Below are 25,394 nucleotides of genomic sequence, written 5' to 3' on the forward strand. Positions count from 1 at the left end.
TAGTTGAGTCTTAATTGGGCATCAATTGGGTCAACTTAAATGACCCAATGGGTATGAAAGTAACCCATGAAAAACTTTCATCTCTTTACCAGATTCCCAATGAATGCAGCCCACCCCCTACCACGCCACCACCACGACGGCCACTGCCACCGTCGCCGCCACCACCACCATCACACCACCACCACAACCGTCGCCACCACCATCACAACGCCGCCACCACCACAATGACCACCACCACCACCACCACGACGCCACCCTCACCACCCCCACCACCACCGCTACCACCACCATAGCCACCGCCACCGCCACCACCATAGCCACCGCCACCGCCGCCGCCACCACCACAACCATGACCACCGCCGCCGCCCCCACCGCTCCACCTTCATCACCCCCACCACCACCGCTGCCACAACGCCGCCGCCGCCGCCGCCGCCACCACCACCACCACGCCACCCTCACCGCCGCCACCACCACCACCACTACGGCCACCGCCGCCGCCACGCCACCCTCACCACCATCGCCACCACCATCGCCGCCGCCACCACGGCCATCGCTGCCGCCACCGCCACCACAACGCCGCCACTAGTGGTGGTGGTGCGGTGGTGGAGGCGGCGATGGTGGCTGTAGTGGTGGTGAGGGTGGCGTGGTGGTGGCGGCGGCATTGTGGTGGTGGTGGCGTGGTGGTGAGGGTGGCGTGGCGGCGGTGGCCGTGGTGGTGGTGGCGGCGGCGGCGAGGGTGGCGTGGTGATGGTGGTGGTGGCGGCGTTGTGGTGGTGGTGGGTAATTGGGTTAATTGGCGGGTCGGGTTTGCTTTTAGTTATTTCTACACAAAATAACACTCTATACAAGCCTAAAGCTCTCCTTCATTTCTCACACTATAAGACGCAAGCCATCTTCGCATCGCTAACAACCATTTACTCATGAGTATGTAGGTTGTTGTTGGAGCTTGGCTATCGTCGAAGTTCTTGTGACATAGTGCTCCCACTAATACACTTTCCTGGCTACGCCACTGTTCTGTTTTGCCCTACCTATAAACTTTTGCATCTCCATGTTCAAAATGGAATTGCACAAGAGGAATGATGTTGAATAGCTTGATATATATTGTTAGAATCAATTTTCTCACCGCTTAACTTTTGGTGTTACTTGGAACTCTTAACAAAGCCTTCTCTAAATACTACTTAACTAATTTACTTTAAAACTCTCTGGGGTTTAATATGCTTTCTGCTCTAAACAATTGAAGAACAATTGAAGAGGACTAAAAAATTTCATATCAGACACAAGTATTCTAATCAACACCATTGTTGTAGCCTAATGTTGTGGCTCCACGTGAAGTTATTTGTGTTGTCGAAATCTTCTCAAGATTAAAATTGTGTATCTTACAATTTGATAATTTTGAAGGTAAAATTGATAAGTATCTCTAAATGTATCTTATGTTTAAAAAAATCTTACGATGCACCTATGATACGATACATAGCTCGCAACTTGGTACGTTTAGCCGTAAAATCAGTGCGTATCTCTTTAATCATCTTGCACTCTAGGTAATGCTTGTAATATGTTTGTAATACTCATATGATCTATAACACCAAAAAAAATGGCACTTCAACGATAACACATGATTGAAGACCTATTATATTCTCAAAATAGCGCAACGAGCCACAATCTGAAGAGTGGCTCATGCCTTGCCTCAAGTACGGCTCCCGGTCTCGAGTGTTGGATTCTATGTGACGGTGCCACGGTGACGACTACTCCAGACAAGGTTAGAACAATCAGTTTACAATTATGGACCCCTCAAGAGAATCCTATTAGAATATGAAACCGGGGTTTGCTTAATCAATATACTCATTTACTAGTAGGAGCAGTATTTATGCAACACGAGGCGCAAGTACTTCGCGCTCCCTGTTAGCTCGAGTGGAGAAACAGCTGAACCACTCCTCCTTTTTTAACACCCAAAACAAACGCTAATTCCATACCCCTATCTCTCTCTCTCTCTCTCTCCCCAGAACTCCCCGCCTTACCAATAAATAATGTCAAGAGAAACCCAGACAATCGAGACTGCCGATGGAATCAAACTCGACGCCAGGATCTTCAGACCACCAACACAAGCGGAAAACCCAAACCCAGAACCTGAATCAGAAGAGGAAGGCTCTTTTGCAATCGTGCTGGTCCATCCCTACTCGGTGCTGGGCGGATGCCAAGGCCTGATGAAGGGCATCGCACTTGGACTCGCCCGCAGAGGATTCCACGCCGTTACCTTCGACATGAGGGGCGTCGGTAAGTCCTCTGGTAGGCCTTCTCTCACCGGATCCTCTGAAGTGCGCGACGTCATTTCTGTGTGCAAATGGGTCGCCCAGAATTTCAGCGTGAGACGAATTTTGTTGGTGGGTTCCTCTGCAGGTACTGTTTCCTTTCTTCTATTTGTTTTTTTTTTTTTTTTTGATAATTAAAGGCCCTGTCTTTGGATTGTGAGAAGAGGGTGAGAAAAGAAAAGGGTTGTGGTGGTGAGAAATTTGATGGTAATTTTAAAGGTACTGCTTCTTTTCTTTCTTTTGTTGGTTTTGTTTTGGTAATTAAAGGCCCTTTCTTTAGATTGTGAGAAGAAAAGCGTTGTGGTGGTGAGATTTGGTGAGAAATAAATTTCGGTTTGTTTGGATATTGGGGAAAAGAAGGGAAAATCTGAAAAATCTTTTTCTTCCCTTGTCTGGTTTGAGAAGAAAGCGAGAAGAAAAATAGAAAAACGAAGGGTTGAGCATCGTACACGCTTCTCCACATTTTCCTCGCACTTTGTTCGTTAACAATTATCTCTTCCCTTCCCCCTTCTTTTTTCACATGTTCCAAACAGACTGAAAAGGAACCGATTCATTTCTTGTCCAAACAAGTGATTGATAGAATTCCCCTTTCTTTTTCTGTTTTCTTTTTCGCTCTTGGATGCAATCCATAGGGGCTGTTGATATACGCACGAAACCATGTTTTGAAGAGCAATAGGAGTGTACTGGTGGGTTCTTTTAGGATCCGTTCGGGGAGATGGGGATTTCTAAAATGAAAGAATTTGACATAAAGTTTCAGTAAGAATTGCTGGATTTAGATTTGCCAGTTTATATATGCATTTTGACATTGAGTTTGATATGGACTTGAAATGGTTACTGAGTAAGAGTGATTTGAGATTGTAGTTGTATAAGGATTCCAATATCATCATCATCTATGCTAACCCTGTTCAAAACTTTAATTTCACCACACTTGTTACTGTACTAATCATCCTGTATTTATGATAAAACTGAACGTTCAAAAGACAACTATAGCTAAGGCTCCTATATTAAACTCAACACTACGTCCCCTCATGGAGTTGATCTCTACCTGAGCTGACCTTTGGGGTAGTTTGCAAATTTCAGTTGATTTTCAGATCTGGAGAGATGATCCATGAAATCTACCCACCTTAGGCAGATATTTGTCTATGTGTGCACATATTCTGTCGAAATGGGTGTGTCTAATAATTTTGGTGGGGTTCTTTACGTGGTTCCTTTTTTGAGATAAAAGCGGGGATGACGGGAATGTATGTCTTTTTGGTTGAATTTGATTAGTAATCCTCAAGCTATGATCGACCGAAGCTATGAAGGTTTTGGTGGTTGTTAAGGTTAGCTGTGAAACATGTGAGGCATTCGAACCTAGCTTCTGGAAGTTGGTTTAATGTATGTCTGTAGGTGTACAGTGATTTGTGCTCTTTCAGGTTAGGTTTCTCTTCAGGAATTGTTTATTCTTCAGTGATTTGGCTTGTAGGAATAAGCTTGTGTTAAACTTTCTGTTCTTATTTGGCTTGTAGGAATAACCTTGTGTGAAACTTTATGTTCTTACTTAAGGCTTGTGTGGAAAATAATTTGCGTACAATTTTCGGCTTTGCTTTGGTGATTACTCTTAGTTGATCGAATAATGGATGGACTTAGGCAATTGTTTCAACGTTTGAAGGTGCCTCCACAGTCCACATCTTTGAAAGTCCCCCTCTTCAGGATTATTTTTCCGAAACCAGATTACTAGCTTTCTTAAGTTTGATGTGTGATAATTTCGAACAAAGCTCCAAGGTACAAGGTTATTGGAAGTACTTTTTCATACAGACAGTTAAACATGTTGAACCTTTGGTTTGTGGAATTGGTATACTGTCTGTTGTATGCCGTTTGTTGTGTACATTTTTTTTTTGGATTTAAAATTTGATTTGATGAAGGTTCTGATGTTAGAATTTATCAACTTCCATCCGGCCGATATGGACAGTGATTTTGTGTGGCCAATGGTTAATGTAAGGAAGAAGTAGGCATCGTGTTTTGATAGCTGTCGTCTACCCTTCTTTTGTTCTGTGTTTGTGTGCGTATGTGCGGGAGTGGAAGGAGGAGAGGGGTAGAAGGGTTGTTTTACGAACTCATCTTTGGCAAACATAAAAGATAAAAACCTTCAAATCTGGTAATGCGTGGTTATTGATTAATTGAGCCCTTGTTTCTTGACTGAGCTCATTGACTCTTTTATCTATTACTTATGTGTGCCATGCCATTCTTGTAATTTGTGGTTTGAAGTTTGAACTTCTAGACGTGGGTGGGGAAGCTATTGATTGTTAATCTTCTGACAGCGTTTGTGTATATGGTTCTCTTAGGTTTCTCACTTAGGTGCTTCAGGAGGTAGAATGCTGAGCTTGGTCGTATTAGCCAAGTTTAAGTTGCAGGACTATTTGAACACACTTTTGCCTTACTTTTGACAGAAGTCTCTTAAAAAACTTAATATGTGTGATTGCCACTGCACATCTGCATTCAATCAGGTGGTTTTACAATGTTGTCTTGCATGTAGTGAAATGCACTCAAGTCCAAACTCAATGAATTTTCAGTTAAGAGCCAATCAAGTAGTATATTGAACAATTCCCGTCTCTGTAGTGTTTGTTGTTATGTAGAACCTCAACTGAGAGCTGTATAGATAACTGTTAGCTTACGAGTAGAGGTTGGAATTATCGGAAACATAGCTGAAGGAAAAAGGAGAGAAAACCAAAATCTCATGCCTGGACACTGAATGTTGCTTGTCAACGCTAAATGCACAATTGGAAAGTGTTTGCCTCCTAATTTGTTGCCTTTTTTAGTTGTCCAAATATCTTGGAAGGTAAAACTCTTTGTACACTGAAGTGGGAAATTATTTCCACTTTAACAACTTGGTTTGGTTGCGACATCTTATTTCTCTCTTGTTCCATAAAATCATAATTTGGGATCTTCCCACTGGTTGTATCAGTGTTAGACTAATATTTCTTGATTCGGTATTTAGTGCTAGTGAAACACTTGTTCCAAATTACTTACAAGGTCAACCTGTTTCCGAAGTTTCCAATTGGTGATTTTGATTATGTAGGTTTCCCTCCATGGTTTTCATTATCTTTAAGACATACTCTTTTTTGTAAACTTCCAAAAACTATGATATGAGATGGCTTCAGGCTTGGTATGCAGTTTGATCTGTAGAACTAAAACATACTTGTGAAGGCCATCCGCTGACATATAAATACATACGCGATATGCACGACGTGATCTCATGTTCCTTAGGGTCTACTTCTGCATTGTAGCAGTTTGTACTCCATTTCCAATTTGTCATTGATTATACTGTTACAGGAGACGACAATAAAAATGTGGATTTCTACTTGATAATAATTTACAAAGACTGTTTAAATATTTACTGTTTCCCTTCCCTACAGGTGCTCCAATTGCTGGCTCAGCAGTCGACCAGTTAGACGAAGTCGTGGGTTATGTGAGTTTGGGTTATCCTTTTGGTCTCACTGCCTCCATTCTCTTTGGAGGACATCACAAAGCCATTCTACAATCTCCTAAACCAAAACTTTTTGTTATGGGTACCCGAGATGGATTCACTAGCGTTAAACAATTGCAAAACAAATTGAAATCTGCCGCAGGTCGTGTTGAAACTCATCTAATCGAAGGAGTAAGCCATTTCCAAATGGAAGGACCAGATTACGATGCTCAGATGGTCGATTTGATTGTTCGATTCATTAGGTCATTGTCCAATTTGGCTAGCCCAGTTGCTCTTGATCAGCTTGCTGATGAATGAACAATTGCATAAGTCCTAGGTGTTGAACTTTGTACTTGGCACAAGAGATGGTGACATTTGATAAACCTCATCTGGTAAAGTTCCTCCAACGGAAGGTGGGTCTCAAGTGGATGGAGACACGAGTCCTGCTTTGTCCAAGTGTCTAATCAAGAGTGTTTAAGATCAAGTGTGTCATGTTGATCTCGGGTGTGGGGATGTATGTAGCTCGGAGATGGGAGCTATCGGTTAGTCTGTTGTATCTTGTATTTTTGTGCAAGCACGAACTAGGAAGTTTACTTGTGGATTCTGTTGTATGTTTGTTTGAATTGCAGAAATGTGATTTCATTCAATCGTGGTAGCAAATCAACCAAAAAGGAGACAACGAAGCACAACTCCAGGACTACAGCATATGAAGGAATGTTGAACAGCTTTATAGCAATGACTGTCCTTCCAAGTGGGGCATGAAGACATTCAGATTAGCTACATACAAAGATAAAAAGTAAATAAATAGTCATCACATCATCGTTTGCTATGCTATCGCAGCTCCTAAACAATCACATCTATTCAACTCCGCCTTGAACTCAGGACTGAATTTCAGTGTAGTGCATGCTTCTCCATCCTCCATTCCTTGATTGTCCATGTGAAATTTGCGGCTCCCCATCTGAATTTGAAACAAAGCAAAAGAGAAAGGGAAATGGGAAAAAACAAACTAAACTTTAATTATAATTGCTCGAATCAAGAGCATCAAGATCACATTCTCAGAAAGGTATAAAGCAATGGTATCAAGTTCCATGGTATGTAATTACAGAAACAAGAAGTTTTTTTCATTTGACGACAGATGGACAGATTATGAGCCTGTTTCTGCAAAAAGTAATCTCATTTACAATTGTAATACTCCACTTGACAAGAAAAGAACAGCTAAGGTGAAAAGAAAAATAAAGGTTCCTCAAAATGTTATTTTTATCATCACCAGTAAACTTCTTTCCCAACAGATTAAAAAATTTATACATGGATTTTTGTTTATCTACACATGTTTTTATTACCACTTTCGCTGTCGGATGCATCTGCAAGCTTTTCAATCACATCGATCAGTGCTTGTTCGTGTTCCTGCATAACAAATTATGGTCAAATCCTGAGTGCAAAACAAAAAACAGCGACTTTGTGAAGGATGTATATCAGTTCATACCTTGAGCATTTTCTTTGCCTTTTCAATTTCAAGAATATCAGGCTGACTTGCACCAAATACTTTCTCAACCTGCCAATGTTAAAAGGTTACATAAACAAAGGACAGCTCAACCCCAGATAATAGTCAATAAACTTAAGGCCTGTTTGTTTGCCTAGAGTTAAGCTTGGATGATACTGTACTGTATAGATTCAAGAAAACCGCACATCTTATGTCTGGTTCAAATTTTTATAGCTAGGAATAAATATCCATTCGGTACAATATCCACAGAATATCTTGGTATACGTTAGTCCGAAGGAATTACTTATCCTGTATGATTATTTATCATTCCACTACTAATCAAGCAAACGGAACAATTGCCTAGGTGAGTTGGTATGTGGAATTACCCTCTTGCCCTCATTCAAAAAGCAAATGGAATTTCCCAAAATAATTTTGTGCTCTGGGAGCAAAGAATAATTTCCCAACTGTGCGGACTACATTTTCGTATATCCCACAATACCCACTACACCAAGGTTGAATATATGTTTTTGGAATTTGTTTGCTGGATACTCCTTTTGTGGTTAAGTCCATTCATATAGACTTATTCTAAAATGAACTTCACTAAAATAAATGGAGTATACAGAATCATACAAAATATACCTCCTTTAATAATGTTTCAGTGTGAAGTATTTCAATTTCATCTGAAACCCTTCCTAACCCATTTTGTAACCGAGGCAATTCCTTTGCTGCCCCTCTCCCTCTTCCAGCACGTGGAGTAACACCAAGGCTTAATGAATTATTCACTCCTCTATGAGGAATTCCTGGATCATCACCTACCCAACGTATATCGTCAGGGGAAATCTGCCATTAGTAAAGACAAAAGAGAAATGATTCTCATTAAATTTCAGCCTCAAGAAATTATCAGATTCACAAAGTTATATGAAGCACCACTAGTCCTCAAACATATGGAACAAAGGAACTATGCTCTCTTTAGCTTGATTACTCGCCCTAAAATTGAGAGAGACAAAGACCAAAACAACTTAACACGGATTTAGTGTACAGGGTCGTCATTTACAATTTTCCATTCAGATCATCAAATTAATGCCGAGGCAAGAGCCAATAGAGAGAAGAAGCCAATATGTTCTCCAAATACATAAACCTCTAAAGCCTTATTGTGAACATACATGCAAGTTTAGTACAATAATAACAATGAAAGAAAAACATAAATCTTTTCCATTACAGATCTTGAACCTATTTCACCAAGTAGTGCTAAATTGCTAAGTTCTGACTTTCTATAATGGCTTCAGTGGCCACATTTCTGTTAAGTCTGATAGCTCAGGCACTTTTAGAAAAATTTTCATAACCATGAAAGTAATAAAAAATGTGGAGGCATTATCCCTGAAAGTTTCCCTATGTTACCCTGGCACCTGTGAAAAGTTCCACAGTACACTGGCCCTGTTTGGTACATGGAGCTTATGGAAGAAAGGTTATGCACACGGGTTATGCACACGATTCCCCTCACAAAACCCGAGTGTTAAATAAACCTAAAACTAAAAGTTGCAAGAAAATGGTTGTACATCAGGAAAATGCATGGGAAAATCACATCTGCAATCAATAATTTATCCTTGTTTCCCTCCTATTTTCTATTTTTCCAGCTTTTGGTGGTAACAAGACAAGGAAAATACTTCCCGGTACATAGTATTTTCCCTTGCTTTCCTACCTGAAAACACAAAATGAGCTGCAACTCCCACAAGTTTCTTCTATGACCCATGAATTCTTGGCAATTTTCCTAAACAAGTTTCTGGGAAATATGACGTGGGCTTTACCCCTAACAAGATGTTTTCTGAAAAGAAGACTAGCATAACTAATCACACCTCTTTCCAACATCTGACAGTATGATGCCTCCAAGTGCATTTTATGCACAAGCCGCAAAACAACTAAACACATCACTTTAGATTTTTTTTTTTTTTTGTGATAAGTACATCACTTTAGTTGAGGCATGATAATGAAAGAGTGCAACACTTCTCTGATTTTTAGAGAAGGCCTAACAAAGAAAGATCTCAGCCATAAAGAAACCACATCATGCACAACTATTCTCTCTCCTTCGGTTAAATCTTGCACATACATAGGCAGTTACATGGTGATAGCTATTGCAGATATCCACAAATAACGAGGAATGATCACGCCACTTGTGTGTGCAATGCCTCTAGTTATCAACTATTCATTTAAGTATCCTCACTAATGGCATGACAGAGAATTGGTCCAAAGCTTTCAAACTGGATGTATTGAAAATCACGATTAAAACTGAGAAGAAGTTGGGCTGGTTTTATAGCTGACCTTATTCAACTTCAGCTCAAAAATTTATGCACTTCAGCAGGATTGAATTGAAGTTAGAAATCAGAAACCACAAGAGAATCTTAAGTGAAGACCTAAAGTAATCAAAGTTGCACAGAATATCCCATCCTGATCACCTTAGCTAGCGAGGAGTAGTTTCATACATTTGTGTCTTAACAATTTGAAGGTTATTACAACAATATGGAACATATTGCTACAGAGCAGTAGCTACAAGAAACGTGTTAACTGCTGGAAATAATGCTTGAGACTTGCCTCTTTAAGATTAACCCATTCCCATGTCTCCTTCGCTGTACGTATATCATAGACCAGAGCATGTCGACCCTGAAAGTAACAATAAAAATATAAAACAAGTTAAGCCTACAAAGTCACAATGTGAGTAGTCAAAACATGTCAAGTTTAATTAATTGAGGTCGATGTTTTAGAGATTGAAACTAGGAACCAAAGAAAAGAAATGATTGCTGGAGCAAGCATGACCAACTTTTTCCTTATAGACCAGTAAAAGTTAACATGCCTAGGTTCTAATTTACTTAAAAACAAAAGCAGCCAACTGGAGCATAAATCTCACACAAGAGACAGAAATATACAAAATGCTTACTTCACCATCACTCCAATGGATTTAAAAGCCAAAAAGGTGAATTATAACTGCCTTGTCCTAATATCACAGTTGGCCTATAAGATACTTGTTTCACCATCACTCCAATACATTTAAAAACCAAAAGGTGATTTATAACTGCTTTGTCCACAGATCATTGTTTCTAACCTTTCGTCTTAAGACCTTGAACATACCTCAATTGGGTTGTAGTTAGTTATTACAGCCTCATAGAAGTTGTCATCCTCTGGCCATCTTGTCATCACTTTCCTTCCAATTAATGGATCATTTATTGCTGCTTCTGCAGTTTCATTTGTCACGATAGCACCAGAAGAACTACGATTAGGGTACTGCATGGAATTCACCGACGATAAACCAGTAAATGGCTGACCCTGCCAATGAACGGTCCAAACAGAGGTCAAAATACAACTATATTTATGCTGATAGCACAAATAATCAACATACAGGTTTAAGCCTTTTGCCACCACTTCCAAATGGATGTCCTCGTTTTGCAGCTGCAGGTGATGGCTGCATGGATGCAGCATCACCCTGAGAATGCAAAGGCCGCAGTGGCACACCAGCTGATAGGGCACCTGATTGGGATGTTTTCTGTTTCTTGCGTGCTGTTGTTGGACTGGGTAACAGATCATGAACAGCCTGGGGTGTGCTCAGCATAGAGCCATTGTGTCCACCAGATTGTCTCCACTCCCTATTATTACCAATGATGATATCAAATCAATAAAGACCTGATAAAATCTGGTTTAGACCTAATCAATTATAGCTCAAACCTTATCCTACGGATAATGTCATCAGAATTAACCCTGGTAAGTAGTTCTCTGTGTTCATCATCCGACACCCTAAGCTCTTTCCTAAGTTCAGTAATTAATCCTTCCTTTTCCTGCCGATTGAAAATATGAACAGCATTAAAAAGGGAAGAGGAGGAATATAAAAAGCCAGAGTAAACGCAAAAATATATACCCATGTAAGGGCATCGGACTGTGCTTTAAAAGCCCGCAGGACTGAACTGTACGCTTCTTTCTCAAGTTGGTGAATTTCAGAGTCCATATCAATGTGCATCCTATTGAATGGGACAGAACCTCCAAAAGATCTTCCATTTCCTGCGACCCGGCCACCTCTTGCATGTCTGTTATGGTGCGATGGCGGAAGATCATCATCTGTACCTGGATTAATTTAAAATCCAAAAATGAAATTTCCCACAATACACTCCAAACAACTCACATATACCCTAGTATCTGCAATGGCAACCAAAAAATCAATTTTTGCATGAGCCAAATCTCAAATTAGGTAGACAAGCCACTAAGAAGGTACACAATAAAAACACCCACACCCACATGCACAGGATACATAAAACGTAGTCCAATGTTTGGCTATTTGAAGAACCAGTTATTTTATGTTCAGCTCTGGGTAACCAGCAACCACCTCAGTACCTTAATACTAATATCACAATTTACAAGACACAACTGCAGAATAACTGGAAAAGTTATCCCAACAACTCACTTTCAAAACAAAACAAATAGGGAACATGGTGTTGCCGAACACAGAGCTAAATAGCTTCCAGATATTGGTTGGAGGGCTTCATAAGTTAGTAAATGATAACCCTAACTGAGAGATACCAACAGTACCTCCAATCATATAATCAAACATGGGAGGGGTATAATTGTATCCTTAAGTTCTTAACATCTTCATCAACTGATGTTGGTAATCTTCATAAGCGGAAAATTTATGTACAGTACTCCCTTCTAAGACTGTCCTCTTCAGAGAGCCTCATAATATATATATAATTTTTTTTGTAGAGACAACTAATGGATTCTACTCCACCGTTTACTATTAGACTTCCAATGATAGCACATGCTTAAACCTCATCGAGTTGTTCACGGTTCAACTTTCAAGCACTAATTCAAACTACACGATGAGGTCTATTTTAGTGAACTAAAAAAATTCTTGTTTAAATGTTCCTGATGTAAGGAAAATAAGAATGAGACGGTAAAATAAGGAAAGGAGAGCAGTCAGGGCAGGACGGAAGCATTATTGTATACATATGTTGAGGTATAGATTCTATTAGCAAACATATAAATCTTCTTATCCACATGATATGTGCAGGTAAATAATGCAATGCAATCCATCACAATAAGACACATATTATCAAGCATCCAATTGAAACTGAAATTTAATCATGTATGCATATAAGTGCCTGCAGTAGTGCATGTATCTGATGAAACCGGCACTAATAAACTTGTAACCTTGGACAGTCAGCACTAATGGCGTTCTCCTCTTCACAGCCTAGCCGGGTTCCGGAGGTGCTCAAAGCCTCAAACGGCGTTCTCCTCTTCACAGCCTAGCTGGGTTCCGGAGGTGCTCAAAGTGTCAAACCATCAAGTTGCAAATTCATGAAACCAGCACTACATTTAAATTTAAGTACACGACACCCATAGACAATCCCATACGCTGACAAAGAGATTACAGTCAGAAGATTCCACAGCCAAAAATTACCACAACCCGAAAACAGAGTACGAGAATCTCCACAAGTCTACAACCTAATCAACCTGCAAGCCGCTTTAATAGTCTCCACAAAATTTCACGCACAATGCACTATGGGGTATGAGGGACCTTAGTCACATACTCTTGAGTCACCAACACCTACACTAACAATTTTACAAATTCACTAATCTGGGATATGTGGGACCTTAGTCAAATAATCCTTCAGTAGTGCTATCCGCTCCTGCTCTCAATTCTCACCCTGCGCTCGCACTATCGATCCTCCCTCTCGCTAATTTTAGCTTTCACGCTCGTGGTCCCAATAACGCATGGTGGGACCAATAAACTCCACGTGAGATAGTTCGTACTATTGTTGGTATATACAACAAATGAGTTGATAAAACTCATTCTAATTTGAAACCCTAAAACCAACCAACCGCTGTGGGTTTTTTCCACAACCGGATAAAAAGAATACGAAAATCTCCACACAGACTACAACTTTAATCAAGCTGTAAGCCCCTTAAAATTCTCAACAAAACCCTGAAAGACTGACAGACGACATTCTCTACGAAATACCAAACGCTTCAATGAAATTCACTCATATTTCAAACCCTAAATCACGAAAACAAACCGCTGTGACCTTTTTCCAAAAGCTTCAAATCAATTAACCGTTTCCACATAAGAGCAATGCATAAACATATACACTCCATAATCCACTGAACGTAGTGATTTCACTCACCGCTGGTGTCGTCGACGTGAACATAATCCATGACAAGATTGTAACAGGGGATCGTGTTCACAGAATATAGCAAACCCTAGAAATCACAGACGGTAGCTTGTTCAGCTGTTTGAAATGCGAATGAGTCTCCGAACGAGTCTTCCAATGAAGTAGTAATCGAAAGGAAAGAGAAAATCGTCAATGGAGCCTTCGCGCTTTGAGCATCGAAGAGAGAGAGAGAGAGTTTTTTAATTCCGGGTAAAATATGCAGAGAGGACGGGTATATATAGATGGATATTGGGCTGGTCGTACGGCTGGTATTCGGGCTGGATAAAGGAGTTATGGGCCGACTAAAATAGCCCACTGGCAAAACCGGAAATAGAGAAGAGAAATTGACCCACTATATTCTGTTTGGCCCGTTTGTTTGGCGGAACTACAAAAATGATACCCACGCAACAATTTAAACACAACCTCTCACATACATATGGGCTCCACAAACACTATTATGTATGGGTATGTGAGGTTGTATAAGCGGCTGTGTTCGGTTCCCTTTTGAAAAAAAAATTCCCAACTTCAACACCAATGATTACCTCTACTTTTATCCACTCATTAACCGTATTTTCAATCATTACTCTCATTTTTCTTTCTATCTCTTTCCAATTATTATCCATATTTTCAATCATTACCTCTATTTTTCTTTCCACTCATTACCCAAAAAAATTTCTCAAAAAAACTCCCAAAAGGGATCCGAACAAAGCAGTTGTGTTTGGATTATTGTGTGAATAGTATTGTTTGCGGAACTAATAGCGTAGAAATGTACAAACTACAAACTCATAAGAGCTTCTACTGCTCGTTTGTTTGTGGTTAAAATTTCAGAGGGGATAAGGGAGATAGTATAGTATAATAAAAAGGGGATAAGCAGGTGGGTATAATTGACGGGGCAAAAAAGCAGTGAATCCACCCGAATTTCTGTATATACGGGTAATGGACATATCCGCTCCCATTTACCTCTGCCAAAATAGGCAGCTATAGTAATGCATATGGAACACTTTTTGTTTTCTGGAATCATATTTCGGATGCATATGTAGTTCGTTTGAATATACAGCCCAATCAGATGAAGCGAGCCTTCGTCCTCACAAGTTTTACAAAATTGTGACAACCAGATGGATTATATATATTAAGATACATTTATTTGCAATATGAATATACTCTCGCTCTCAAGATAGTTTCGCCATGCTCTCTCTTTGCTGAGAATTCGATACTTAAGTTGTAAGAACCCACCTCCTCAAGCACACATGAATTATGTGACTCAGTGTGGGACCCATATATGGATGGTGGACCAATAACTCCATGTGAGAGAGTTCGTACTATTGTTGGTATATACAAAAAATTAGTTGATAAAACTCATTCTGATTTGAAACCCTAAAACCAACAAACCGCTGTGGCCTTTTTCCACAACCGGATAAAAAGAATACGAAAATCTCCACACTGACTACCACTTAATCAAGCTGTAAGCCCCTTAAAATTCTCAACAAAACCCTAAAAAGCTGACAGACGACATTCTCTACGAAACAGTAAACGCTTCAATAAAATTCACTCATATTTCAAAACCCTAAATCACGAAAACAAACCGCTTTGACCTTTTTTCAAAAGCTTGAAATCAATTAACCGTTTCAACATAAGAGCAAGGCATAAGCATATAGACTCCATAATCCACTAAACGTAGTGATTTCACTTACCGCTGGTGTCGTCGACGTGAACATAATCCATGACAAGATTGTACTAGGGGATCGTGTTCGCAGAATATAGCAAACTCCAAAAATTACAGTCGGTAGCTGGGGATCGTGTTCGCAGAATATAGCAAACTCTAAAAATCACAGACGGTAGCTGGTTCAACTGTTTTGAAATGCTAATGAATCTCCGAACAAATCTTCGATGGAAGTAAATAGTAATTGAAACGAAAAAGAAATTTTAAATTCCGAGTACAATTTGCTAAGGGGACGGGTATATATTAGAGCTACACAAAAAATCCGGTCAACCGCGAAACCGGTCCAGACCAAATTGATCCGTACTTTTTGGAATTTGTCCGTGGATTAATGGTTCAGACACGGATTCGAAAATTAAAAAACCTTGAGATACGGATTAAGATTGGATTTTCATTTGAAAACCATGAAGGATTATCTGAACCGGACCGTGAGATATTTAAAAAATTGCTAAGTGCTTACTGCAATCATCTTTTTTCATTATCCAAGTACAGAATCATGTATTTACAAGTGATGAAGTACTTGATTGATGTAATCCGTGGATAAAATCGGGACGGAACCGGGACTCATGGTTTGGATTGGAGCCGAACCGTGAGATTTTTGGTCCGGACACGAATTTCATTTCCAAAAAATCATGACTCGTGGATTAGGATTGAATTCATAGAATCCGATCCGAACCGTGGACAGCCCTACCCCTAGACTATATATATAGATGAGTATTGAGCTGGTCGTATCATACAACTGGAATTCGGGCCATAACACCTTCTTAAAAACTAAGTATTTATTTCACATTTTCAAATTCAAAAATAATGTAAATAAAAAATATTTTTTAAATTTTTTTTGTACCGTATAAAAGATCTCGGTGAGATCTATCAAACAAGATCCATATTGATAGAAAAATTATTTGCGTAAACACGTGATTTTTGAGCTTGAAATTGCGTTATTAAAAAATAAGTACTTATTGGGAGTTCTAGAACGGGAACCGACTCATTCGGTTAAATAAGTCATTTGGCTTTTTTTTTTGTTCTTATTCAAAAAATTTCCGCATTTGTTAGTCTTTCATCAATTTTTTTGAGGATTATTGCTTTGTCATGACGAGAGGAATCTAAAAAGTAAAAAAATTATGATAAAAAATCTAAATTTCTTTCAATAAAGATGAAAATATGCCAATAAACCAATTTTTTCTTCTTTATTCAATAAAAATTGGATTTCAATCATAATTTTGACCTTTTTAGTTTTTTCTTGTCATGACAAAGTAATATTTCTCAAAAAATTGACGAAAAACTAACAAATGCGAAAAAAAATTTGAATCTTGTTCGGCTTAAAAAATCACGCTGGATTATTTATTGTCCTTATTCCATTTTTTTTTGCATTTGTTAGTTTTTTGTCAATTTTTTGAGGATTATTACTTCGTCATGACAACAGGAATCTAAAAAGTAAAAAATTACGATCAAAACTCAATTTTTTTTGAATAAAGATAAAATAATTGGCTTATTTTTATCTTTATTCAAACAAATTAAATTTCGGTCATTATTTTATGCTTTTTAAATTGAGTTTCGGTCATGTGACAAAACAAAACAAAAAGTAAAGTACCATTGACTAAAATTAGAGTGCCAAAATCACATTTCAAAATAAAAAGCTGAAAAATAGATTTTCAAGCAATCCCTAAAGGCCCAATAAGAACAAGCCGAAAAGTAAACTTTCAAACAATCCCTAAAGCCCAATAGCCAGCGCCCATCGATCATGCAAGGGAAAATGACGGCCAATAACGTGTTTTGATAATTAATACCCGTTAAAAATATTTTTAGTATTAATAAATGTTCTTAGCTTATTCTTGGCGGGTATTAATTATCTTTATCTTCCGAAACAAGGGTGACGTGGTGTTTGGACTCTACCCACTGTGCACAAAAACAGTAGATGCAACGGGGCTGCTTGTTCTTCTTCTTCTTCTTCTTTTGACATGGTCAGGGGCTTCTTCTTGTGGAAAAAGTGACTCATCCCACACATTTTGTGGTAAGTGTGCTTACAAGGGTGGAAGTACACCCATCATGGGTTAGGCTGATGAGCACCCAATATTGTAGATATTTGGAGCGACCAGTCCTGTTTTATGATGTTTTATCTTGCTTTTATTTAGTCTTTATAGCGATATTGCATGTAAGATGTGTTTTTAGTGTTTTTAGATAAAACGTGCAAATAAAACGCATTTCAATGCCTTGGATGACCTAAGTGCTTCCAAGTACCCGAAGACCCTGTCGGCCCCTTAAAATTTGTCTAAGTATGGAAAAATAACTTTCCGAAAAAGTATCGATTTTTGAGATTAAAAATGGCGGTAATTGATCCTTGAATTTTTCTAAGAATAACTATAAAGTTGCAAGGTTTTATTTGAAAAGTAAGGTCATGTTTTGAGCCATTTCCTCCTGTGAAAAATGTGCAGTTTTTCATTTTACATTAAAAGTGAGGGGTTGACATTTTAATTTAATTGGAATCTTAAAATTTTGGTAATGTCATTGTTTCCAAATGGGAGGTACTTTCTTATTTTTATTAAATAAATTAAAGTAAAGAAAAGGTAAAAGAAAGGTTTAAAATGTAGTCTTTACTTAAGTTTAGAGAATGAAAATAAGATGCTGAGGAGCTGTGAAGCTGTTGGAAGCTGTCTGCTGAAGCTGTGGCCAAGATGCAGGGATAACAGAACCGTATTGATACGGTTCCTGGAGTATCGATACGATTTCAAAACAGAGAGAAATCCGGCTTTCAGCGTATCGATACGCAGTTCTCCGTATCGATACGGTTCTATTTGTATCGATATGGGTCGTCTACGGGGAATCCTGAATTTCAGAACAAGACAGCACAATATCGATACAGGAGGCTATCCGACTGCTTTTTGACAGATTTCAACTTTCCATTAGTGGAAACTTTCCATTAGTAGGTACCTTTTGGGATATTTTGTCTAGAGAGAGAATGTTTCTTGTATAAATACTCCTCTTTCTCTCTCTCACTTGTAAGGAGTTAAGTAGTTAGTTTAGGTTTGTCTTTTGCTTTAAGTTCCATTGTTGTCTTCTTCAAGCTTTTCTAGTCATTTCCTTCAAGAACTACTTAAGGTATTAGTTGTTTGTTAATTTCTCAAGTATTAATGTTGTAGCTACGGTTGAGATCTTCCTTAATATCAAGTTTGTTTTTGTTTCCTACGGTTAAATCTTATGGCTCATTTTTCTAGCATGTTTTGTTCTTTAGCTATGGTTGAGTAGTTGTTTGGCTAAGTTTTGGGTTAATCTTTCCCAAAGACTTAGGTTGTTGTTTAGTTCTCGAACCTTTGGGCTTAAAATCTTGGTTTTCGGAATTAAGGTAACCTAGCCATTTTGGTCTAAGCGAGGGGTGTTAACTCCTTGATATGTCGTTTAATCAAGCGGTCTTGGCAAGCGGCCTTGGCAAGCGGTATATCGAGGGCTCGTGGCCTCCTATGCGTTAGATACATTAGCGAAAATAGGTTGGTTTGGTTCCCGTTTAATCACATCTTTTGATAAACGTAGGCTTTAAAGCTAAATCTTCCGGGCGTGAGCACGCGATCGTGACTCTCACTTGAGTTATAATTGCGAGCCGGTAATGGCCTTTGTCAAGGGTTAGACTATCCCTAGACTTGCCTCTTTTAGTTCATAAGATACATTTCTAGTATTTTTATTTAGCATTTTCACAGTTTAAAGTAAAACAAAGTTGGCCGTCTTAAACGCCGAAATCCATCTTACAAACTACAATCCGATTAAGCTATATTCGATTCTCTATGGGTACGATCCCGGACTTTCCGGTTATTATGCTACCGACGATTTAGCCCTACGCTTGGGGTTTTCAACCTTATTTGGAGGCAAGGTTGTGGTGCTAAGCATGGGCCGTAGCCCAGGTTAACTTTAGAAACCCTTCAATTTTTTTTTATAAATTTCTAGTTTTACTAGTAGCAGAGTCGCGATTGTGATCTGAAGGGGACCGGCTTAATAGTTATAACTTTTTTACCGGAACGATACTTATTATACTATCATAAAGTGTTTGCTTTCCAACACATCAAATTTGTACATTGAAATAATTTTAGCCTAATGTAGTTAAAGTATACCAATCATTTTGCTTTTTTCTTTAAGCTATTTCAACAGTCACGTGTTTATTTTTCGTTTATGAAAAATTGAGAATGTAAAATAACCGATTTTTTATCAAATTAAATAAAAATTATTAAGATTATACCTACCTACATGAATAATTATCGATAATATTCAAAATCAAGTATATATATAAAATATAAAAAATTTAAAACTCTAGGTCGGGACCCCGAGCCCCAACATAGCTTCGCCCCTGATTTTTGGAAGCTCTAGAATATCCTTGTGAAGTATGTAGAGTTTTTTATGAGAATTAATTCTAGAATTATCTCTGAAAATATCTTTGTACTAGAGCTTTCCATGAAGTAGTATAAATAGGGATATGTTCTAACCATTTTGTACCAAGCCAAAAAAAATTTGAGTTCAAATATAATACAAACACTCTCCTTCCCCACTATTGTCTTTAATATTTTCCCTCCTCCAAAAATCCTGAACATATCTTAAGATACACGATACATATTCGATACGATTTATACAATTGAAAAAAAATTTGCCGACCCAAATTATTATTTTATTATTTTTGATTAGCCCAGGATAAAATCAATTCCTGGTTTCACCATTGTGTGCTTACAACCCTCCACGATTATGCAATCGGTTCTATCAAGTGGGTCAATCAAATGGCGGCAACTTGGGCACACTCCTAGGGACGGCAAAGGAGGGGTGGAGGAGGTATGGGAGGAAATGGTGGAGGAGAGTCAGCAAAGGAGGGGGTGGAGGAGGTCTGGGAGGAAGGGGTAGAGGAGAGTCGGCAAAGGAGGGGGGGTGGGGGGTGGAGGAGAGTCGATGAACCCAGGAACCAAGTCGGGAATCGTTATGTCCTTAACAACCCAAGAACCAAGTCCGGAATTGTTACGTACTTAACATCCAAGGTTCTCCCGCAGCAAATAGGGCACACATTACTGAATCCCTGTCGCCCGGCATCAGCAATGCAAGAAAGCAATGCAAGAGTGGTGAAATGAGTGAAAACAATGAACAATACTCGAAATTTTGTCGCTGAAATCGAAGTTATCCTTGCATATGGGACATGGTGAATCAACCAAACACTGAACGTTCCGGTGGGCTTTGTGAGACGCCATACCTATATGGTAACATCAGATCTATCATTTCCATGGTACTTTTTAGTTTCGTTCTTCAGAGAGAAAAATTCAACGACCAAAAAGACTACAACAAATACAATGAGAAAAACCTAGAAATCAAACACTGTAGCTTGTTTGAAATGCGATTATGCGAAGGAGTCTTAGTACAGTAATTCAACAAAAAAAAAAAAAAATTCATCAATGGATTTTGAGCATAGAGAGAGAGCAACGCCGCTGAGCACTACCAGAATGAGCAAGCGAGCAGAAGGAATGTTTAGGCGGCGTTTGAACAAGACGACAAATATAGTTATTACATGAAATTTGTTTACATAGGGGTATAAATTCCATGCACCCCATGTGTGAGTTCCATCGAAAATTTATTGCAATAATCTGAATCGTACATTTTGTAGGATTTGCAGAGTAGTGTATGTATGCATAAAATTAGCTTGACCCAAAATCAATAGGTATATCAAAATTTAAATTTTGATTTATAAAATCAACAACCTGAATGAAAACTATTGACAGAATTTAGGCCATCAATTTTGTAAAACAATATTTAATTATTGATATACCTATTGATGTTGGGTCAAGCTGATTTTTTGATATGTATATATATATATATATATATATATATATTACTCTGCAAGTTTTACAAAATAAACGATTCAGATTATTGCGATAAATTGTCGATGGGATCCACACATGGCGGGAGTGCAAACTTGGAGTTTACACCCCTCCGTAAACAAGTTTATCTCACTGTACAACTATGCTCCGTGATTCGTCTGTGGCTGTTTTTTTTTTTATCCGTGCCCGTTAATAGGGCTGTAAATGAACTGCCGTTCACGCAAACAATTCGAGACTCAGTGCGGTGAAGACTTATTCGAATTTGATTCGTCAACTAAACACGAATAGGCTCGTTTCATAATGAGCAAACATGAACCTAGCACCTCGTTTCAATATTGAATAATGAAAATTTTAGACCTTGTAAAAAAAAAAATTTGCAACTACTAAAAACTTTTTTCTGTATATGTTTTTTTTTTTTTTATCATTCTACAGATGTATGAATTTATTTTATGTGCACATTTAAATTTCATTTGCAACTTTAGATTTGTATTAAAATATAAATATATGATATCATTGGCTCGTTAAGGCTCGTGAACAAGCTCGAGTTTGACTCAAACCTAGGCAAGTTCGGTTCGAGATATTAAATGGACGGACCAAAGGGACTATATAAAACCTTTGATTTTTGCATATTTTATATTAACATGGTGCGTTGATCACTTTTGATTTTTGCTTATTTTATATTAGCATGGTCCGTTGATCTATTTTGTGTTTAATTTTGACGGTTCGTTCATCTATTTTGTGTAATCTGGAACTTTAATATATTTTATTACATTTATCCGGAATTTTAATTAGAAAATTAGAAGCCGGTCCTTCTTTTTAGGCTTGATTTGATCCCAACCCTAAATATTTTTTCCAAACCTATATAGGCTTGGTAATTTTACGTAATGACTTTTCTACCCAAATGGATCAAATCAGACCCCCTCTCCCTCTCTCTCCTCTGAAATACTCCCTCCCCGTCACCGATTTCCCAAACCCAACCACACACGTCTTCAACCGAGCCCCAACCAATTCAATTCTCGAGAAGACGACGACGTGGCCGTGGCCGACTAACAGTCGCAGATGTCGTGGCCGTCGTCGGAGACTTGGACGAGTTTGAGGCCGTTGACAGAGGTGGAGCCGGCGTCGACAAACCCATCGACGCCATCAACGTGGCACGCGAGCCCGAGTTCTCTGACTGGCCGATATCTCGTCACGACTTGTGGCGAATCGCCGAGAGCCCGACCCCTCGCGGCAGCGGCTCTGCAAGGGTTTCGTTCGGCGAATCAAACAATAATAGCATACCCGAACTGGTCCACCGCGGGTCCAATTTCACCGGTGGCGACGGAGGCGAGGTGTTGGTTTGCACGTCCAACTCGCTAGGGCGTAATTCGAGCTTGTTGATGACGGAGACCAAATCGAGACTGCTACACCCAACGAAGCAAGATAACAGATCACAGAGGATAATAAAGTTCAATGATTTACCAGACGAGTGTAGAACGATGAAGTAAAATACACTTTCTGCTCTCTCTTTTTTTTGGTCTGTGGTTGTAATTAGGAAATGTTATGTGGTGATTGTTTGTGGTCTTCACTCTTGACTCTTCGACGATAAAGAAGACAAATTGGATGAATTGTAGTTTCATTGGACCATAGTTTGTCAGGCCAAAAACTAATACGAGTGCCAAAATATCAGAAAGTAAAATTTTGACTATGAGAATTGATAGTTCACATAGCCAGTTCTCATAGCTCAATTCAAATAGTCAGTTATGAGACTTGGAAGTTAAAAATTCAATTCTAAATCCATTTATTTCCTATGTGAACTATTACTTTTTTTATTTTGATTACTTTTTGAAGACATGACAGTGAGAACATTTATAATTATATTTGATTTGATTACCATTTTATTTTTGTTCAATTTTTATTCGTGTGTATTTTCTATGAGAATTGTGCATTTTTCTATGAGAACTGTGTGTTGTTCATGAGAACTGACAATGAGAACTGTGTATTTTTCTATGAGGACTGCGTATTTTTCTATGAGAACTGTGTATTGTCCATGAGAATTGTCTATTAGAACTGTGTATTTTCTATGAAAACTATATATTTTTTATGAGAACTGTGTATTTTAGTGTATGATAAGACTATGTGAAGTATGTATTTTTTAGTTCACATAGCCTAATTCTCATAACTAGTTTACAAAGCTAATTCTCTATGAGAACAATTACTTCTCATAACCAATTCTCATATAACTGACTATGAGAATTGGCAGTTCACATAGCCAGTTCTCATAGCTCAGTTCACAAAGTCTGTTCTCTATGAGAACTGACTATGAGACTTGGCAATTCTCATAACCAGTTCACATATCCAATGGTATTTTTGTCCGAAACAATATGATTCAGGAATTGATTCTAAAAATATAGCTCTTATAGCCTTAGTTCTCATAACCATAGTTTAGGGGTACTTTCTAGGAGATTTGTGTATTTGTCCATGAGAACTGTGTATTATACATGAGAATTATGTATTTTCTACAGGAACTGTGTATTTTTCTATGAGAATTGTATATTTTTCTATGAGAACTATCTATAAGAACCGTGTATTTTTCTAAGAGAACTGTGTATTTTTTATGAGAACTGTGTATTGTCCATGACAACTATCTATGAGAACTGTGTATTTTCTATGAAAATTGAGTATTATCCATGAGAACTGTATATTTTCTATGACAATTACGTATTTTCTATAAGAACTGTGTATTTTAGTATGTGCTGAGATTATTTGAACTGTGTATTTTTCATTCACATAGCCATTTCACATAGTTCTCGTAGAACTAACTATGAGAATTGACAGTTCTCATAGCTAGTTCACATAGCTAAGGATATTTTTGTCCGAAATAGTTCTTATAAAGACAGTTCTCATAGGGACAGTTCTCATAGAAATTGTTATCAAAGACACTTCTTATAAAGAGTTCTCATAGCAAATGATATTTTTTTAATTTTACATAATTTCATATGCAATATGGATCTTGTTTAGTAGATATCGTCGAGTACGTTCCAAAAATATAATTTTTTTAAAAAATAAATATCTACAACAAAAGATATGACTTTTTGAAATTTAAACGATGTTTTAATGGTGCACCAATGTTCATGGAGCATTGGATAATTTTTCTATACTAGATACTTCCTAGTTCCGTGCGCTAATACTCGTGAAGGGGCATGATTGGAATAAAAAATAGAAAAAAAACTGTAATAGTCCTTGTAGTTAAGTGTTCGTGTCAATTTGGTCCCTGTAGTTATAATTGACTCGATTTACACTCTGTACTTTCCATTTTGTTTCAATTCGGTCAAATTACTAACTTCCGTTAGTCCGCCGTTAGTCCTTTAAATTTCAAAATTATATGGCCCCCTTTTTTGGGGTTAAAACAGACCCGTTTGGCTAAATAAGCCAACTTCCTTATTTTTTGTCCTTATTCAAATTTTTTTTCGTATTTGTTAGTTTTTCGTCAATTTTCTGGGGGTTATTGCATCGTCATGACGAGAAGAATCTAAAAAATAAAAAATTATTATCGAAATTCAATTTTTTTTAATAAAGACGAAAAAATTGGCTTAGGTTTATTTTTCAACATTCCTAGTCAGGAATCAGTGCATGGGCCAAGTGTAGGAAAATTAATGGAATGACAGGGCACTATTTTTTGTAACCACTTGGGCTGTTAAGTTAGGTTTATTGTAACCTAGTTGAGTTAGGTTTATTGTAACCTAGTTGAGTGGTTTGTTATGTCTATGTATTAGGTTATGACATGGTAAATTTGGAACTGAGTTTATATAATATTCTGACTTTTGGACATGGTTATTTATCATGTTGTGACTTTTGGATCTATATCATGTTGTGACTTTTGGACATGGTTCTATGTGCATTTTCAGTACTATGCAGAAAATAAGGCATCTCAGTATTTGTCCATAAGTTGAACATGTAGACAATATCAGTGGTTATGATGCCTCATGACTGATCATGAAAATGCTGAATTCGATGGCTACTTTTTGTAGAAAATTATAACCAAATTTCTTCCCAAGTGCCTCCTTATCAATGGAGAATGGAAGAATGAGCTGTGTTTTGGTTCAGAGGTATATTAGGGCAAGAGGGGAGTGAGTAACCCTATTCAGCTAAATAAGTCAACTGGCTTATTTTTTTTGTCCTTATTCAAATTTTTTTCATATTTGTTAGTTTTTCGTCATTTTTTTGGAAATTATTGCATCGTCGTAACGAGAGAAATCTAGAAAGTAAAAAATTACGATCGAAACCTCATTTTTTTGAATAAAGACAAAAATAAGTCAATAAGCCAATTTTTTTGATTTTTATTCAAAAAAAATTGAATTTCGATCATAATTTTTTACTTTTTAGATTTATCTTGTCATGACGATGTAATCACCCCAAAAAAATTGACGAAAAACTAACAAATATGA

The 25,394-nt window shown here is 38.0% G+C and overlaps 2 protein-coding genes across 3 annotated transcripts; one reads left to right on the forward strand and one right to left on the reverse strand.

Moving 5' to 3' along the window:
• Positions 1-1,894: 1,894 nt before the first annotated feature.
• Positions 1,895-7,040, forward strand: LOC131320765 (uncharacterized). 2 transcript variants are annotated; one of them, XR_009198338.1, is made up of 3 exons: positions 1,896-2,394; positions 5,702-6,293; positions 6,381-7,040. XR_009198338.1 is itself a non-coding variant. In XM_058351612.1 (2 exons), the coding sequence occupies exons 1-2, from the start codon at positions 2,025-2,027 to the stop codon at positions 6,067-6,069; spliced, it is 738 nt and encodes a 245-aa protein (XP_058207595.1). In that variant the 5' UTR covers positions 1,895-2,024; the 3' UTR covers positions 6,070-6,398. The 2 variants fall into 2 exon arrangements, 1 of the variants encoding a protein (XP_058207595.1); XM_058351612.1 differs by having other exon boundaries at positions 1,895-2,394; positions 5,702-6,398.
• On the reverse strand, positions 6,459-13,624 carry LOC131320767 (protein EMSY-LIKE 3-like). The gene is made up of 10 exons (XM_058351614.1): positions 13,390-13,624; positions 11,133-11,335; positions 10,943-11,052; positions 10,620-10,863; positions 10,352-10,546; positions 9,818-9,886; positions 7,871-8,071; positions 7,235-7,303; positions 7,092-7,155; positions 6,459-6,709 (listed from the first exon to the last, which is right to left on the reverse strand). Exons 1-10 carry the CDS (start codon positions 13,418-13,420, stop codon positions 6,630-6,632), a joined length of 1,266 nt encoding a protein of 421 aa, XP_058207597.1. The 5' UTR covers positions 13,421-13,624; the 3' UTR covers positions 6,459-6,629.
• Positions 13,625-25,394: the final 11,770 nt, after the last annotated feature.

The sequence above is a fragment of the Rhododendron vialii genome, chromosome 3a (assembly GCF_030253575.1).
Source record: "Rhododendron vialii isolate Sample 1 chromosome 3a, ASM3025357v1".
Lineage (NCBI taxonomy): Eukaryota > Viridiplantae > Streptophyta > Magnoliopsida > Ericales > Ericaceae > Rhododendron > Rhododendron vialii.

Coding starts and splice junctions, on each gene's coding strand:
- LOC131320765 (XM_058351612.1), top strand. CDS start 2,025: ATGTCAAGAGAAACCCAGACAATCGAGACTGCCGATGGAATCAAACTC. Junction 2,395..5,701: donor GTTGGTGGGTTCCTCTGCAG/GTACTGTTTCCT, acceptor CCTTCCCTACAG/GTGCTCCAATTGCTGGCTCA.
- LOC131320767 (XM_058351614.1), bottom strand. CDS start 13,420: ATGGATTATGTTCACGTCGACGACACCAGCG. Junction 7,304..7,870: donor CTGAAACATTATTAAAGGAG/GTATATTTTGTA, acceptor TAACATTGGCAG/GTTGAGAAAGTATTTGGTGC. Junction 7,156..7,234: donor AGGCAAAGAAAATGCTCAAG/GTATGAACTGAT, acceptor TTTGTTATGCAG/GAACACGAACAAGCACTGAT.